The 14,859-nt window shown below is 42.5% G+C and overlaps 1 protein-coding gene across 3 annotated transcripts; it reads left to right on the top strand.

Moving 5' to 3' along the window:
• The first annotated feature begins 2,522 nt into the window (after positions 1-2,522).
• LOC141105112 (uncharacterized) lies at positions 2,523-8,141 on the top strand. 3 transcript variants are annotated; one of them, XM_073594979.1, is made up of 5 exons: positions 2,523-2,651; positions 4,276-4,398; positions 4,563-4,751; positions 4,838-4,961; positions 6,274-8,141. In XM_073594979.1, the coding sequence occupies exons 2-5, from the start codon at positions 4,300-4,302 to the stop codon at positions 7,608-7,610; spliced, it is 1,749 nt and encodes a 582-aa protein (XP_073451080.1). In that variant the 5' UTR covers positions 2,523-2,651; positions 4,276-4,299; the 3' UTR covers positions 7,611-8,141. The 3 variants fall into 3 exon arrangements, with proteins under 3 accessions (XP_073451080.1, XP_073451079.1, XP_073451081.1); XM_073594978.1 differs by having other exon boundaries at positions 6,271-8,141; XM_073594980.1 differs by lacking the exon at positions 2,523-2,651 and having other exon boundaries at positions 4,367-4,466; positions 6,271-8,141.
• The last annotated feature ends 6,718 nt before the right edge of the window (positions 8,142-14,859 follow it).

Below are 14,859 nucleotides of genomic sequence, written 5' to 3'. Positions count from 1 at the left end.
ACACTGGAGCGGGCAGGCGTTGACGGTAAAACGCTGCTAGCGGGCGCTTATAACCCAGCTAGCGCCCGAGGAAGGGGTTAAATGCGCCCGTGAAGCACTGTTGCCGAATCGCTTTGCAGGCACTTCGGCAGCGGTGCCCATTCATTTCAATGGACAGGAATGGTGGAGGAGCGGTATGCACCGCTCCAAAGATGCTGCTTGCAGGACTTTTTTAACATCCTGCCAGCGCATCGCCTCAGTGTGAAAGAACTCGAGCTTTCATACTGAGACTGCAGGGGAGCCGTTTTGCAGGCACTTTACAGGCGCTATTTCTAGCCCAAAAGCGCCTGAAAAATGCCCCATTGTGAAAGGGGTCTAACTGTTAGATTTTATGAGATGAAGGGAAGAGAAAAAAAAATGGGCTTAACATATCGGCCCAAAAAAAAACGGCATCATATATCGGCCATCGGCCGCCGCGATTTCTAAATATCGGCATCGGCCAGAGAAAAACCCATATCGGTCGACCTCTACACACAACATGGGTATCCTTAAAATTACACCATAGAAAATATATTTTTACTCCTCCGGAGTATGGGGATACCACATGTGTGGGTCTTTTTTGCTTCCTAGATGCTTAGAGGGGTCCAAAATCCAAGGAGCATCTTCCGGCTTTATACAGGTCAAGTGGTTGGTGGAGCAAACAGCCAGGCACAAGGTATTTGCAGCCAGATACATAAAATCTTACTCAGTCCTCAGGCAGCAATCAGGCACACATTGTCTTTGTTTTTGTTGTTTTGTAGAACTGGGATAGGGAAGAGCTATGGGATGACCTTCTCTTCTCCATGGCACGATCTGGCAGTTTCTGGAACAATTCCTCTAGCCAGAAGGGATGTACAGGCAACAGTCTTTCTCCTGAGAATTCTCTATGGCCTACTCATTTTGACCTAGACCAGTGGTTCTCAACCCTACCCCCAACAGGCCATGTTTGCAGGTTATTCTTTATCTTGCACAGGTGCTGTAAATCAGAGTCAATGGCTTGGTATTTTGGACAGCTATTTTATCTAAAAGAAATTCCCAAAACATGGCCTGTTGGGGGTACTTGAGGACAAGGTTGAGATCCACTGACCTAAAGACCTCCTCTGAGCTTCAGCTTTCCTCTCCATGAATCCTCCCAGGAGGATCCCCTCTGAGAGGTGCCTTGAATGTTCCTGCGACTTTCGGGTTGATTCCATGGCTCCTCATCGAGCAAGAATCTTCCAGGATTTCTTAAAGCGGAGTTCAACCCACTTTTGAGAGGTGGTCTTAAATGAAAGTCCACCTCTCCACCCCTCATTTTTGGCTAGTTAAAAAAAAAAAATTCTTCTACCTTACCTTTTTATTAAGTACAGCCTGTACTTCCGATCCATCCGGTCCGCGGCAAAGGACGTCATATCCTCTTCTTCGGCGAGCCCCCCCAATGCCTTCTGGGACATGTGTGTGTCCCAGAAGACCGCCGGCCATTCACAAAGTGACGCATGACTCACGCATGCGCAGTAGGAAACGGGCAGTGAAGCTGCAAGGCTCCACTGCCTGTTTCCCTTGATTAGAATGGTGGCGCCTGCATCCGACCTGATGGATGGATCGGCCTGGGGGGGTCGACATCCTGGTCTCCCTAGACAGGTAAGTGTCTTTATTAAAAGTCAGCAACTACAGTGTATGTAGCTGCAGACTTTAAAAAAAAAATTGCGGGTGGAACACCGCTTTAAGGCTTCTCCTAAGCCTTGGAAGGTTTATAAGCATTTCCAGGCTGGGTCACTCTCAGCAGGCAAAAATAACCCTGCTACTTCCAGTTCTCCGCCTTATATACACCTGTCAGCCCCCTGCTGGCCATTATTTCTCGACAAGGGATTGGTTGAAGGTGTATCCAGGGCCAGCTCAAACTCAGACTGCCCTCTCCTCTCACTTTGATTCCAGAAGATTCTGGAAAGATGGGGGGAGACAGACCAGCCTGCAGCTGCAGAACTCAGAGTAGGTAAACTACAATTAAGTCTATACTTCTAACAGAAGAGCCAAAAACTAAACTTGCCTCACTTCTATTACCTGACCTAGGAGGGGGCTACACAAGAAGCAGCTCTGGCACGTGTGGATATCACATCCCAGAGCTTCAAATTATCTGAAAGATACTAAGAACTACTAAATTTGCTTCTCTAGTACAAATTTATCCAAGGTTCTAGAATTCGTATGATAACTTCCATCCTCTCTTTCTTTCTTTTCCTCCTATCCTGTTAAGCAACCTCCCCCTGTTTACAGCATGTACTCTACGGAGTAAACAGGGAATATATATGATTAGCAAGGATTATCTACACTAATAGTTCTCAATTAGATTAAAGAAGATACTAGTAACGTACTTTGTCTGCATTTAGAAGTCCGATTTATGTTCTATTGTGACATTACTGAATCGATCTGTTAATGTACTAATGCTGTTACTTATTTGAAAAATTTAATAAAAATCTTTAAATATGAAAAAAAAAAGCATAGACTGCAATGTATATTTTTTTCACAAGGTGGTGATCTTGCTTATTGTCAGTGAAACACAAAGACAGGAAGTGATGTCATCTACAGACAGGAAGTTGCTAAAGAGGAAAGTGTTGGGGAAATAGAGGGAGGTTTTCCTGCAACCGACAGCAGAGGAGGTAATAAGATATTATTTATATTTACACCCAGTAACCCCCCCGTCATGTCCGTCCTCTTCCTCCATAGTCACTGTGATGCCTTTAATTATCTCCAGCTGATAATGATACACATATACATAGAGTATTGTAATATTTACATAGATACATCCTAAATATAGAACCATTTATCCAACTGTCCATCCAGAGCCTGTGGTTTATAGACCAGATACATCCTAAATATAGAACCATTTATCCAACTGTCCATCCAGAGCCTGTGGTTTATAGACCAGATACATCCTAAATATAGAGCCATTTATCCAACTGTCCATCCAGAGCCTCTGGTTTATAGACCTGATACATCCTAAATATAGAACCATTTATCCAACTGTCCATCCAGAGCCTCTGGTTTATAGACCAGATACATCCTAAATATAGAACCATTTATCCAACTGTCCATCCAGAGCCTGTGGTTTATAGACCTGATACATCCTAAATATAGAACCATTTATCCAACTGTCCATCCCAGAGCCTCTGGTTTATAGACCAGTTACATACTAAATATAGATTCATTTATCCATCTGTCCATCCAGAACCTCTGGTTTATAGACCGGACACATCCTAAATATAGAGCCATTTATCTAACTGTTCATCCAGACTAAATAACAACAGTGCTTTTCGGGATCCATAAGGGTACATTTTTTGACCACTTAGTCTGTTATATAACCAATCAGTCTGTTATATAAACCCTTTATAGGCAACATTCTCCTCATCTTGGTGCGGGGTACTAGAAGACATTGTTCTTTTATACATGCTTCCACCAGCTAAGCTTGTGAGTGTATTCCCACTGAGTGTGTTTATATTGTTGGCTAATTAAAGGAATCGCCACACTGTGAGGCTTTTTTGCACCCCTTCCTGCCTTCTATTTTTTTCATATCCATCGTGAGTGTTTTTTTCATAGTTACTGTGGACCAACATAACTATATATATTCCATACCTGGCTGATGCCCCCCAGAAGCTGGAAGTCGCCTGAAGTGGACTCCACTACTCCAGTGATCTCCACTAACATCCAGCTACAGAACAGCTGCTGTGTTGCTTCCTGAACACGTGAGGCTGACCTCTCAGCACGGGTGCCATCCAGAGAATGTTCGTCCAATCAGAGAACGCTTTCCATTCATTTGAAAGATGCAAAACCTTCTCTGAATGGCACCCGTGCTGAGTGGACCGATCTCCTGTGGTCAGAATGCAGCAGGGCAGCTGCTCTGCCCAGGATTCGGAAGCAAAAGAGGACATTACAGAGGTTTGGTTCGACAGGAATTCAAAGAAGTTGGGATGCTCAACCAGAAGCCTATCGAAGCTAATGGGAGTTGAATTAAATTAAAAATGCCAATTTCCTGTGCTAATAGGCAAGGGGGTGTCAATAAAATAATATATTTTTTTTTTTAGCAATGACATTTACAAGGGTCAGAATTTTACAATTGCTGGTAAGTGATTGACAGCTGTTATTGAGGGCTACTTTGTAAAATAAAACCGCACACAGATGACCCCCCCCTCTTTATTTCTATGGCGGGCACGTGGCACAAGCAGGTGGACCTGAGTTCTGTCCCGGTACAATGCAGATAATTCTCAGTTTCTTATCCATCTACAGGGAGGAGTTTTGTGTATAGATCACATGACCACATCAATTATGAGGACAGACAAAGACCAAAGTCATATGACTGAGAGAATATTAGACCTCACCGTGGAGATCATCTACCTGCTGACCGGAGAGGTGAGGAGGATTCTGGGAATATTATACAATCCTCTTACTATTCAGTAAAATAGGGCTGATTTTAAAAGGTGACGACAATGTGATCTGATACGGGGGAGGTTCTGGGAATGTCGCTTAAAATAATTTTAGTAATCATTTACATTTCTCATAATGTCCCCCAATAGGATTACACAATAGTGAAGAAAACATCTGGTGAGTATGTGACCTCCAGTAGACATCACTGTGTGTCAGAAGGATGGAGAGGAACCCCGAGACACATCACTGTCCCTTCATCTGTGCCCATGACTCCTTTATGTGACAAGAAGAAGATTCTAGAAGTCACCAAGAAGATGATGGAGCTGCTGACAGGAGAGGTGAGCGGTGCCGGGAATTCTGGGACATTATCCAGTAACAGACAAGGGATGTGTCTGGATGGTGACTGTATCATTGTGTGTGTCAGGTTCCTATAAGGTGTCAGGATGTCACTGTCTATTTCTCCATGGAGGAGTGGGAGTATTTAGAAGGACACAAGGATCTCTACAAGGACGTCATGATGGAGAATCAGCCGCCCCTCACATCTCCCGGTAAGAGGAGACTATTACAAGTAAGAGAATGCACAGAGGGTCCATCTGGATAGACTTTAAATGCAGAAAGTATTTCCTATTTTCAGTTTGTGTCTGAGAATAAGCTACGTAATTTGAACAAACGTAGATTTTAGATACTGTACACCATATGAAAGGTCCGTCTCCATTCCTCAATATAACGTCATGTTCCCAACAAATGAGGAGGAGATACTGTACACCATATGAAAGGTTCATCTCCATGCCTCAGTTTAATGTCATGTTCCCAAAAATAAGAGGAGGAGATACTGTACACCATATGAAAGGTCCATCCCCATTCCTCAATATAATGTCATGTTCCCAAAAAATGAGGAGATACTGTACACCATATGAAAGGTCCATCTCCATTCCTTAATATAACATCATGTTCCCAACAAATGAGGAGGAGATACTGTACACCATATGAAAGGTCCATCTCCATTCCTCAATATAATGTCATGTTCCCAACAAATGAGGAGGAGATACTGTACACCATATGAAAGGTCCATCTCCATTCCTCAATATAACGTCATGTTCCCAAAAAATGAGGAGATACTGTACACCATATGAAAGGTCCATCTCCATTCCTTAATATAACGTCATGTTCCCAACAAATGAGGAGGAGATACTGTACACCATATGAAAGGTCCATCTCCATTCCTCAATATAATGTCATGTTCCCAAAAAATGAGGAGATACTGTACACCATATGAAAGGTCCATCTCCATTCCTTAATATAACGTCATGTTCCCAAAAAATGAGGAGATACTGTACACCATATGAAAGGTCCATCTCCATTCCTTAATATAACGTCATGTTCCCAACAAATGAGGAGGAGATACTGTACACCATATGAAAGGTCCATCTCCATTCCTCAATATAATGTCATGTTCCCAACAAATGAGGAGGAGATACTGTACACCGTATGAAAGGTCCATCTCCATTCCTCAATATAATGTCATGTTCCCAACAAATGAGGAGGAGATACTGTACTCCATATGAAGGATCCTTCTCCATTCTTCAGTATGTTGTCATGTTTGCAAATAACGACAACATTATAAACGATTCTCACAGTAGCAATGTCATCAATGCACAAAGCTACACAGTGTAATTTGAGTGAATTATTGTATATTGTATTCTTTATCTACTTTGCATTTACAGTATATATTTCTGTTCTAATTGTACCCAATTGCATGACGGAGCTCAAATTGTTAGTGTTGGTCCAACATATGACTTCTGAAAGCAAGGTTTTCTTATAACAGTTCTATAACTTTTATGGAAAATTATTTCTCAGCAGATGACCATAATGTGCGGAATACGTCTGAGGAATCTTCTGATAAATCACATTCCAGGACTCTAAGATCTCACAGTAGAAATACTTTAATAGATCCGTCTATTCCCGAGGAATCTTCTTCAGGGCAGGAAGGAGATCACACAGAAGAGAGTTCATTGTCATGTTCAGTGTGTGGGAAACTTTTCACACAAAAGAGCGAACTTCTTAGACACAAGAAATGTCACACTGTTGAGCGTCCCTATTCATGTTCAGAGTGCGGGAAATGCTTCACTAGAAAACAAAGCCTTCTTAAACATCAGAAAATTCATACAGGTGAGCGACCCTTTTTGTGTTCAGAGTGTGGGAAATGTTTCGCAGAGAAAGGAAGCCTTATTAAACATCAGAGAAGTCACACGCATGAACGTTCCTATCTGTGTTCAGAGTGCGGGAAATGTTTCAGTGAGCAAATTTATCCCATCAGACACCAGAAGCTTCACAAGGGTGAGCGTCCCTATTCATGTTCAGAATGCGGGAAATGTTTCTCTCAGAAAGCTAGCCTTCTTGAACATCATAGAATTCACACAGGTGAGCGTCCCTATTCATGTTCAGAGTGCGGGAAAAGTTTCCCTGAGAAAAGATATGTTACTAGACACCAGAAGATTCACAGGGGTGAACGTCCCTTTCCATGTTTAGAGTGTGGGAAATGTTTCACTGAGAAAAGATATCTACTTATACACCAAAGAAGTCACACAGGTGAGGCTCCTTATTCATGTTCAGAGTGCGGGAAATGTTTCCCAGAGAAAAGAAATCTTCTTATGCACCAAAGGAGTCATGGATGTGAATCTCGTTATTCATGTTCAGTGTGTGGGAAATGTTTTAATGAGAAAAGCAGTCTAATCGGACACCAGAGGATTCACACAGGTGAGCGTCCCTATTCATGTTCAGAGTGTGGGAAATGTTTCACTCTAAGATCCAGTTTTATTAGACACCAGAAGATTCACACGGGTGTGCGTCCCTATTCATGTTCAGAGTGCGGGAAAGGCTTCATTGAGAAATGCAAACTACTTATACACCAGAGGAATCACACGGGCGAGCGTCCTTATTCGTGTTTGGAGTGTGGGAAATGTTTCAAACGGAAATATTCATTCGATACACACCTGAAGATTCACACGGGTGAGCGTCCCCATTCTTGTTTAGAGTGCGGGAAATCTTTCATTTACAAAGCAAACCTTGATGATCACCAGAGAATCCACACGGGAGAGCGTCCTTATTCATGTTTAGAGTGCGGGAAATCTTTCACTCAGAAGGGAAGCCTCGTGCAACACCGTAGAGTTCACAGGATCCAACAACCCTTTTCATGATAACAGTGGTGTGTTGGGGGTGGGGCGGAATATATTGAATGTTTATCAGGTTCGGTTTGATAGATCTGAGTCTGCAGAGATTGAATTCTAGTAATACGATTCTCTAAACATACAGTGCTGACTGTGTCCCGCACTCACACAGTGTTTTGAAAAAGAAAACATTTCTCTTATAAAACTTTGCAAATAAATAATAAATAAATAAATCTGTATTCATAAATTGAGAACAAACTGTATTCTTCTGCATTTCTTTGGTAAAATACAAAGCAAATCAGTGTATATTATTTAATATGTGTGAAAGTTATAGAGTCTACAAATTATAGTATATATAGTATATTTGAAAAGTAATAAATCCTAATGTACTGGCGCCCTAAAATGCCAGGACAGTACAAATACCCCCCAAATGACCTTAGAAAGTAGACAGTCCAAGTTATTTAGTAAGAGGCATGCCAAGTTTTTTGAATTTTGTAAATGTTTGCAACAATCTATTTGTAAAATAAAGAAATGAAATAAAATTTGATTTTATTTCACAAAGTTGTCAATTTTTAAGTTATTTCTCACACACAATATGGGTATACTTTGAAAAACACCACAAAACACATTCTTCTACTCCTTCCAAGCATGGGGATAGCACATGTGTGAGACTTTTTAGATGCATAGAAGGGTCCAAAATCCAAGGAGCACCTTCAGGTTTTCAAGGGGCATAAATGTTGCATCTGATTTCCTGACTACCTATCACATTTCTTGAGCCTCTGAAGTGCCAGGATAGGAGAAACACCCACATTATGGTCTTAAAGATTTTATTTTTCTGCCTCAAGTTTTTCGAAAATACTGAAAGAATATGAAAATGTATTTTTTTAAATACAAAGTTTTCAATTGATACAATATTCTAACATACAGTTTGGGCATATTTAGAATTTCACCTCAACATACATTCTACATCCTTCTAAGTATGAGGATAACACATACAGTGGGGCAAAAAAGTATTTAGTCAGCCACCAATTGTACAAGTTCTCCCACTTAAAAAGATGAGAGAGGCCTGTCATTTTCATCATAGGTATACCTCAACTATGAGTGACAAAATGTGGAAACAAATCCAGACAATCACATTGTCTGATTTGGAAAGAATTTATTTGCAAATTATGGTGGAAAATAAGTATTTTGTCAATATCAAAAGTTAATCTCAATACTTTGTTATATATCCTTTGTTGGCAATGACAGAGGTCAAACGTTTTCTGTAAGTCTTAACAAGGTTGTCACACACACTGTTCCTGGTATGTTGGCCCATTCCTCCATGCAGATCTCCTCTAGAGCAGTGATGTTTTGGGGCTGTCGCTGGGCAACAAAGACTCTCAACTCCCTCCAAAGGTTTTCTATGAGGTTGAGATCTGGAGACTGGCTAGGCCACTCCAGGACCTTGAAATTGCTTCTTACGAAGCCACTCCTTCGTTGCCTGGGCGGTGTTTTTGGGGTCATTGTCATGCTGAAAGACCCAGCCACGTTTCATCTTCAATGCCCTTGCTGATGGGAGGAGGTTTGCACTCAAAATCTCACGATACATGGCCCCATTCATTCTTTCATGTACACGGATCAGTCTTCCTGTTCCCTTTGCAGAGAAACAGCCCCAAAGCATGATGTTGCCACTCCCATGCTTCACAGTAGGTATGGTGTTCTTTGGTTGCAACTCAGCATTCTCTCTCCTCCAAACACAACTTGTTGTGTTTCTACCAAACAGTTCTACTTTGGTTTCATCTGACCACATGACATTGTCCCAATCCTCTTCTGGATCATCCATATGCTCTCTAGCAAACCTCAGACGGGCCCGAACATGTACTGGCTTAAGCAGGGGGACACGTCTGGCACTGCAGGATCTGAGTCCCTGGCGGCGTAGTGTGTTACTGATGGTAGCCTTTGTTACGTTGGTCCCAGCTCTCTGCAGGTCATTCACTAGGTCCCCTGTGTGGATCTGGGATTTTTGCTCACCGTTCTTGTGATCATTTTGACCCCACGGGTGAGATCTTGCATGGAGCCCCAGATCGAGAGAGATTATCAGTGGTCTTGTATGTCTTCCATTTTCTAATTATTGCTCCCACAGTTGATTTCTTCACACCAAGCTGCTTGCCTATTGCAGATTCAGTCTTCCCAGCCTGGTGCAGGGCTACAATTTTGTTTCTGGTGTCCTTCAACAGCTGTTTGGTCTTCACCATAGTGGAGTTTGGAGTGTGACGGTTTGAGGTTGTAGACAGGTGTCTTTTATACTGATAACACGTTCAAACAGGTGCCATTAATACAGGTAATGAGTGGAGGACAGCGGAGCCTCTTAAAGAAGAAGATACAGGTCTGTGAGAGCCAGAAATCTTGCTTGTTTGTAGGTGACCAAATACTTATTTTCCACCATAATTTGCAAATAAATTCTTATCTTTTTTTTTACTAAGTTGTCAATTTATTTCTTACACACAGCATTCCCATACTTAGAATTACACAGCAAAACACATTTTGCTACTCAATCAGAGTATTCTTGAGGCTCTGAAGTGCCAGGATAGGAGAAACACCCACAAAATAACCACAGTTTGTAAACACCCCAAGGTTTTTTTATGAGGCAAAATGAGTCTTTTGAGGATTTCATTATTCTGCCACAAGGCGTTAGAAAATATAGAGAGGAATTAAAAATGTGTATACACAAAGTTCTAAATTAATAAAATAACCTAGCACACAGTATGGGCATATTTAGAATTTCCCTTGAGCATACATTCTACTGCTTCTCCCAGGTATGGGGATACCACATATGTGAGACATTTTGAATGTTTGGACTTATATATTGACTTTTTCAGAGCCTAACCACATAGACGGCCAAAATCCAGGTAACTCCTTCAGACTTTTAAGGGGCAAAAATCACACATCTAATTTCCTGACTACCTATCACAATTTGGAGGCCCTGGAGCACAAGGACAGTAAAATACCCCAAAAAATTATAAAGTAGACTCTTCAATTTATTTAGTGAGATAGTGAGTTTTTTCCAGCTGTACATTTTTGCCTTATATTTTTGAAAAATTAACAAAGCAAATAAAATTTGACATGGACATACAAACGCACAGAAAAACACTCTTCTACTCCTCCCCAGCATGAGGTTACTAAATATGTGAGACTTTTTCAGAACCTCATCACATAGAGGGGCCCAAAGTCCAAGGAGCACCTTTGCATAAATTAATAATATTTAATAAATTCTGACTGCCTATCAAATTTTGGAGGCCCTGGAGCACATGGACAGTAGGAACACCCACAAAATTACCACATTTTTTGGAGAGCAAACAACCCAAGATATTTTAAGGTATGAAAATTGTGGAAAGAAAATGAAAATGTACTTTTTTTTGCACAAAATTGTCAGTTAATAAAATATCTTAACATGCAGTATGGGCATACTTATGATTATACCCCAAAACACATTCTGCTACTCTTCCCAAGTAGGGGGATACCACATGTGTGAGACATTTTCAATGTATGTACCAGACATTGTATCTTATATATCATAAAAATCAACCAGCATTATATGAAAAACAGTGTAAGGTTTTGTACACGTTGTCCAGAAATACAGCTCTGTGTAGTCATTAGAGACGGGCAGAACACCCCCCTGTTCAGTTTGCAGCAGAACCTCCGAACAGGGGAAAGGTTCTAACCCGAACGTCGAACCCCATTGTAGTCTATAGGAGCCGAACAGGAAAAATCAAAAGTTTCCATTTTGAAGGCTTTTATGCAAGTAATTGGCTGTAACAGGGGTATAGGGGTCCGGGTAGTGCCCTTGGGAACATGTATCAACGCAAAAACACATTTTTAAAAACATTTTTTTTGTAAGGAGCAGTGATTTTAAAGATGCTTAAAGTGCAACAATAAAAATAAAAAATTCCTTTAAATATAGTGCCTGGGGGTCTGCTTAGTCTGTCTGTAAAGTGGTGCATCTGTAACATATATAGAGCATACTGCAGCAAAAACGACATTTCTAAAGAAAAAAAACCTAGTCAAATCACATTTAAATTGACCCACGGTTGCCATTGCACCCGGCTATTGAAAAAAAAATAAAGAAAAAAAAATGGGGTGGGGTCCCCCTCTTCACGCCTGGTATGGATTTTAAGGGGAACCACAACAAAATAAAAAAATGGTGTGGGATCCCCCCAAGATCGACACCAGACTCTGAAAAATCCATACCAAGTCTGGTATAGACTGGGGGGGTCACGCCATTTTTTTCCTCACTATTTTTATTCTGGGAAATGTTTTTTTTAATCAGTTGTCCATTGACAGCTGATGACTCATGGTTGTTAAGGATGCAGCGGCCGGATTCCCGGCCCCACTTCTTGTCAACCAGCTCTTTCGGCCCGAACCGTTCACCCTCTATTAGGCGTTCTATTCTATAGAACCATTTATTCAACTGTCCATCCAGAGCCTCTGGTTTATAGGCCAGGGACATCTTAAATATATAAATATGTGTCCAACTGTAAATACAGAACATCTGGTTTATAGACCAGATACCACCTAAATATAGAGCCATTTATCCAACTTTTATTCCAGAGCCTCTTATTTATAGAATGGCTACATCTTAAAAATAGAACTATGTATCCAACTGTACATCCAAAGCCTCTGTTTTATAGACCAGATACATCCTAAATATAGAACCATTTATCCAACTGTCCATCCAGAGCCTCTGGTTTATAGACTAGATACATCCTAAATATAGAGCCATTATCCAACTTTTATTCCAGAGCCTCTTATTTATAGACTGGATACATCCTAAATATAGAACCATTTATCCAATTGTCCATCCAGAGCCTCTGGTTTATCCCCTTCCCGCAGATGTGCGTACTCGGCTTTCCGGGGTTACACCGGGATGATGTCTGCAGCTGCAGGCATCATCCTGGTACCGTTGTTTAGAGCGGGCGATCGGCTATCCGAGTATAACAACTGATGCGGCTAAAAGCCGCTTGGCTGTTATATCGGAGGAGTGGGAGGGGATTTCCCCCCCTCCCACCGCCTCCCGCCGCTCTTACCGGGCCTCCCGTTCGATCGGGAGGCCCGGTGACCAATCGGCTGCCTCCGGCGGCTGGGGGCGGGCTGGAACGAAGCCGTGGGCGGCTTCGTTCCAGCCTCCTAATCGTAAACACGGAAGCAACGTCGTGACGTCACTTCCCGTTTACTCAGCTGCCAATGGCGCCGGTTTTTAAAAGATACACAGTATTCAGAATCGCCGTTTTTGGCGATCTGAATACTTTGATGTGCAAAGGAGGGATCGGGGGTGATCTGCCACCACCTATTACTTCCACAAGGGATGTGTACATTCCTTTTGACAGCAATAAAAGTGATCAATTTTTTTTTTTTTAAACACAATTTATAAATGTAAAAATAAATAAAATAAATAAGAAAAAAAAATTTAAAGCGCCCCGTCCCCGCGAGCTCGCGCAGCAAAGAAAACGCATACGGAAGTCGCGCCCGCATATGTAAACAGTGTTCAAATCACACATGTGAGGTATCACCGTGTTCGTCAGAGCGAGGGCAATAATTCTAGCACTAGACCTCCTCTGTAACTCTAACCTGGTAACCATAAAAAAATTTAAAGCGTCGCCTGAAATTCTTAGGTACCGTAGTTTGCCGCCATTCCACGAGTGCGTGCAATTATAAAGCGTGACATGTTTTGTATCTATTTACTCGGCGTACCATCATCTTTCACATTATACAAAAAAATTGGGGTAACTTTACTGTTTGGATTTTTTAAAATTCATGAAAGTGTCCCTTTTCCCAAAAATTTGCACTTAAAACACTGCTGCACAAATACTGTGTGATATAAAATATTGCAACAATCTCCATTTTATTCTCTAGATTCTCTGCTAAAAAATATATATAATGTTTGGGGTTCCAAGTAATTTTCTAGCAAAAAATACGGATTTTAACTTGTAAACACCAAATTTCAAAAATAGGCTTAGTCATGAAAGGGTTAAAGACCAGATACATCCTAAATATAGAGCCATTTATCCAACTTTTATTCCAGAGCCTCTTATTTATAGACTGGATACAGGCGGGAGGTAGGTGGACAGCCTCTTATTTATAGACTGGATACAGGCAGGAGGTAGAGGACAGGTGGGAGGTAGAGGACAGGTGGGAGGTAGGTGGTTCCCATATGCCTACCCACACAGACAGGGGCTGGGACAGTAGGGACTGCAGGTAGGGCTAGGGGGTCTCTCATCCACCCCCTCTCTCTGACCCTCATCCACCCCCCTCTCTCTTTCACCCCTTTTCATCCACCCCCCTCTCTCACCCTGATGTATAGGGGGGCTCTCTGGGAACCCTGATTTATAGGTGGCTCTCTGGGGACCCTGATGTATAGGGGGGCTCTCTGGGGACCCTGATGTAAGCGGGGAATCTCTGGGGACCCTGATGTAAGGTGGAGGCTCTCTGGGAACCCTGATGTAAGGGGGGGGCTCTCTGGGGACACTGATGTAAGGGTGAGGCTCTGTGAGAACTCTGATGTAAGGGGATGCTCTCTGGGGACTCTGATGTATAGGGGGAGGCTCTCTGGGGACCCTGATGTAAGGGGGATGCTCTCTGGGGATCTTGATGTATAGGGGGAGGCTTTCTGAGGACCCTGATGTATGGGGAGGCTCTCTGGGGATCCTGATGTAAGGGGGATGCTCTCTGGGGATCTTGATGTAAGGGGAGGCTCTCTGGGGACCCTGATGTAAGGGGGGGTCTCTGGGGACCCTGATGTAAGGGGGATGCTCTCTGGGGACCCTGGTGTAAGGGGGAGGCTCTCTGGTTACCCTGATGTATAGGGAGGCTTTCTGGGGACCTTGATGTAAGGGAGGGGCTCTCTGGGGAGGTTGATGTAAGGAAGGGGCTCTCTGGGGACCCTGATGTAAGGGGAGGCTCTCTGCCGACCCTGATGTAAAGGGAGGCTCTCTGGGGACCCTGATGTAAGGGGAGGCTCTCTGGGGACCCTGATGTATGGGGAGGCTTTCTGGGGACCTTAATGTAAGGGAGGGGCTCTCTGGGGATACTGATGTAAGGAAGGGTCTCTCTGGGGACCCTGATGTAAGGGAAGGCTTTCTGCCGACCCTGATATAAAGGGAGGCTCTCTGGGGACCCTGTTGTAAGGGGAGGATCTCTGGGGACCCTGATGTAAGGAAGGGTATCTCTGGGGAGTCTGATGTAAGGGGGAATCCGCACTCAGATATGTAACGATATATAAATATATATTTATATATATATGTAT

This window comes from Aquarana catesbeiana, linkage group LG08, assembly GCF_042186555.1.
Source record: "Aquarana catesbeiana isolate 2022-GZ linkage group LG08, ASM4218655v1, whole genome shotgun sequence".
Classification (NCBI taxonomy): Eukaryota; Metazoa; Chordata; class Amphibia; order Anura; family Ranidae; genus Aquarana; species Aquarana catesbeiana.
This window is presented reverse-complemented; position numbering and strand designations above follow the sequence as displayed.

Coding starts and splice junctions, on each gene's coding strand:
- LOC141105112 (XM_073594978.1), top strand. CDS start 4,300: ATGACCACATCAATTATGAGGACAGACAAAGACCAAAGTCATATGACT. Junction 4,399..4,562: donor TCTACCTGCTGACCGGAGAG/GTGAGGAGGATT, acceptor GTCCCCCAATAG/GATTACACAATAGTGAAGAA. Junction 4,962..6,270: donor GCCGCCCCTCACATCTCCCG/GTAAGAGGAGAC, acceptor ATTATTTCTCAG/CAGATGACCATAATGTGCGG.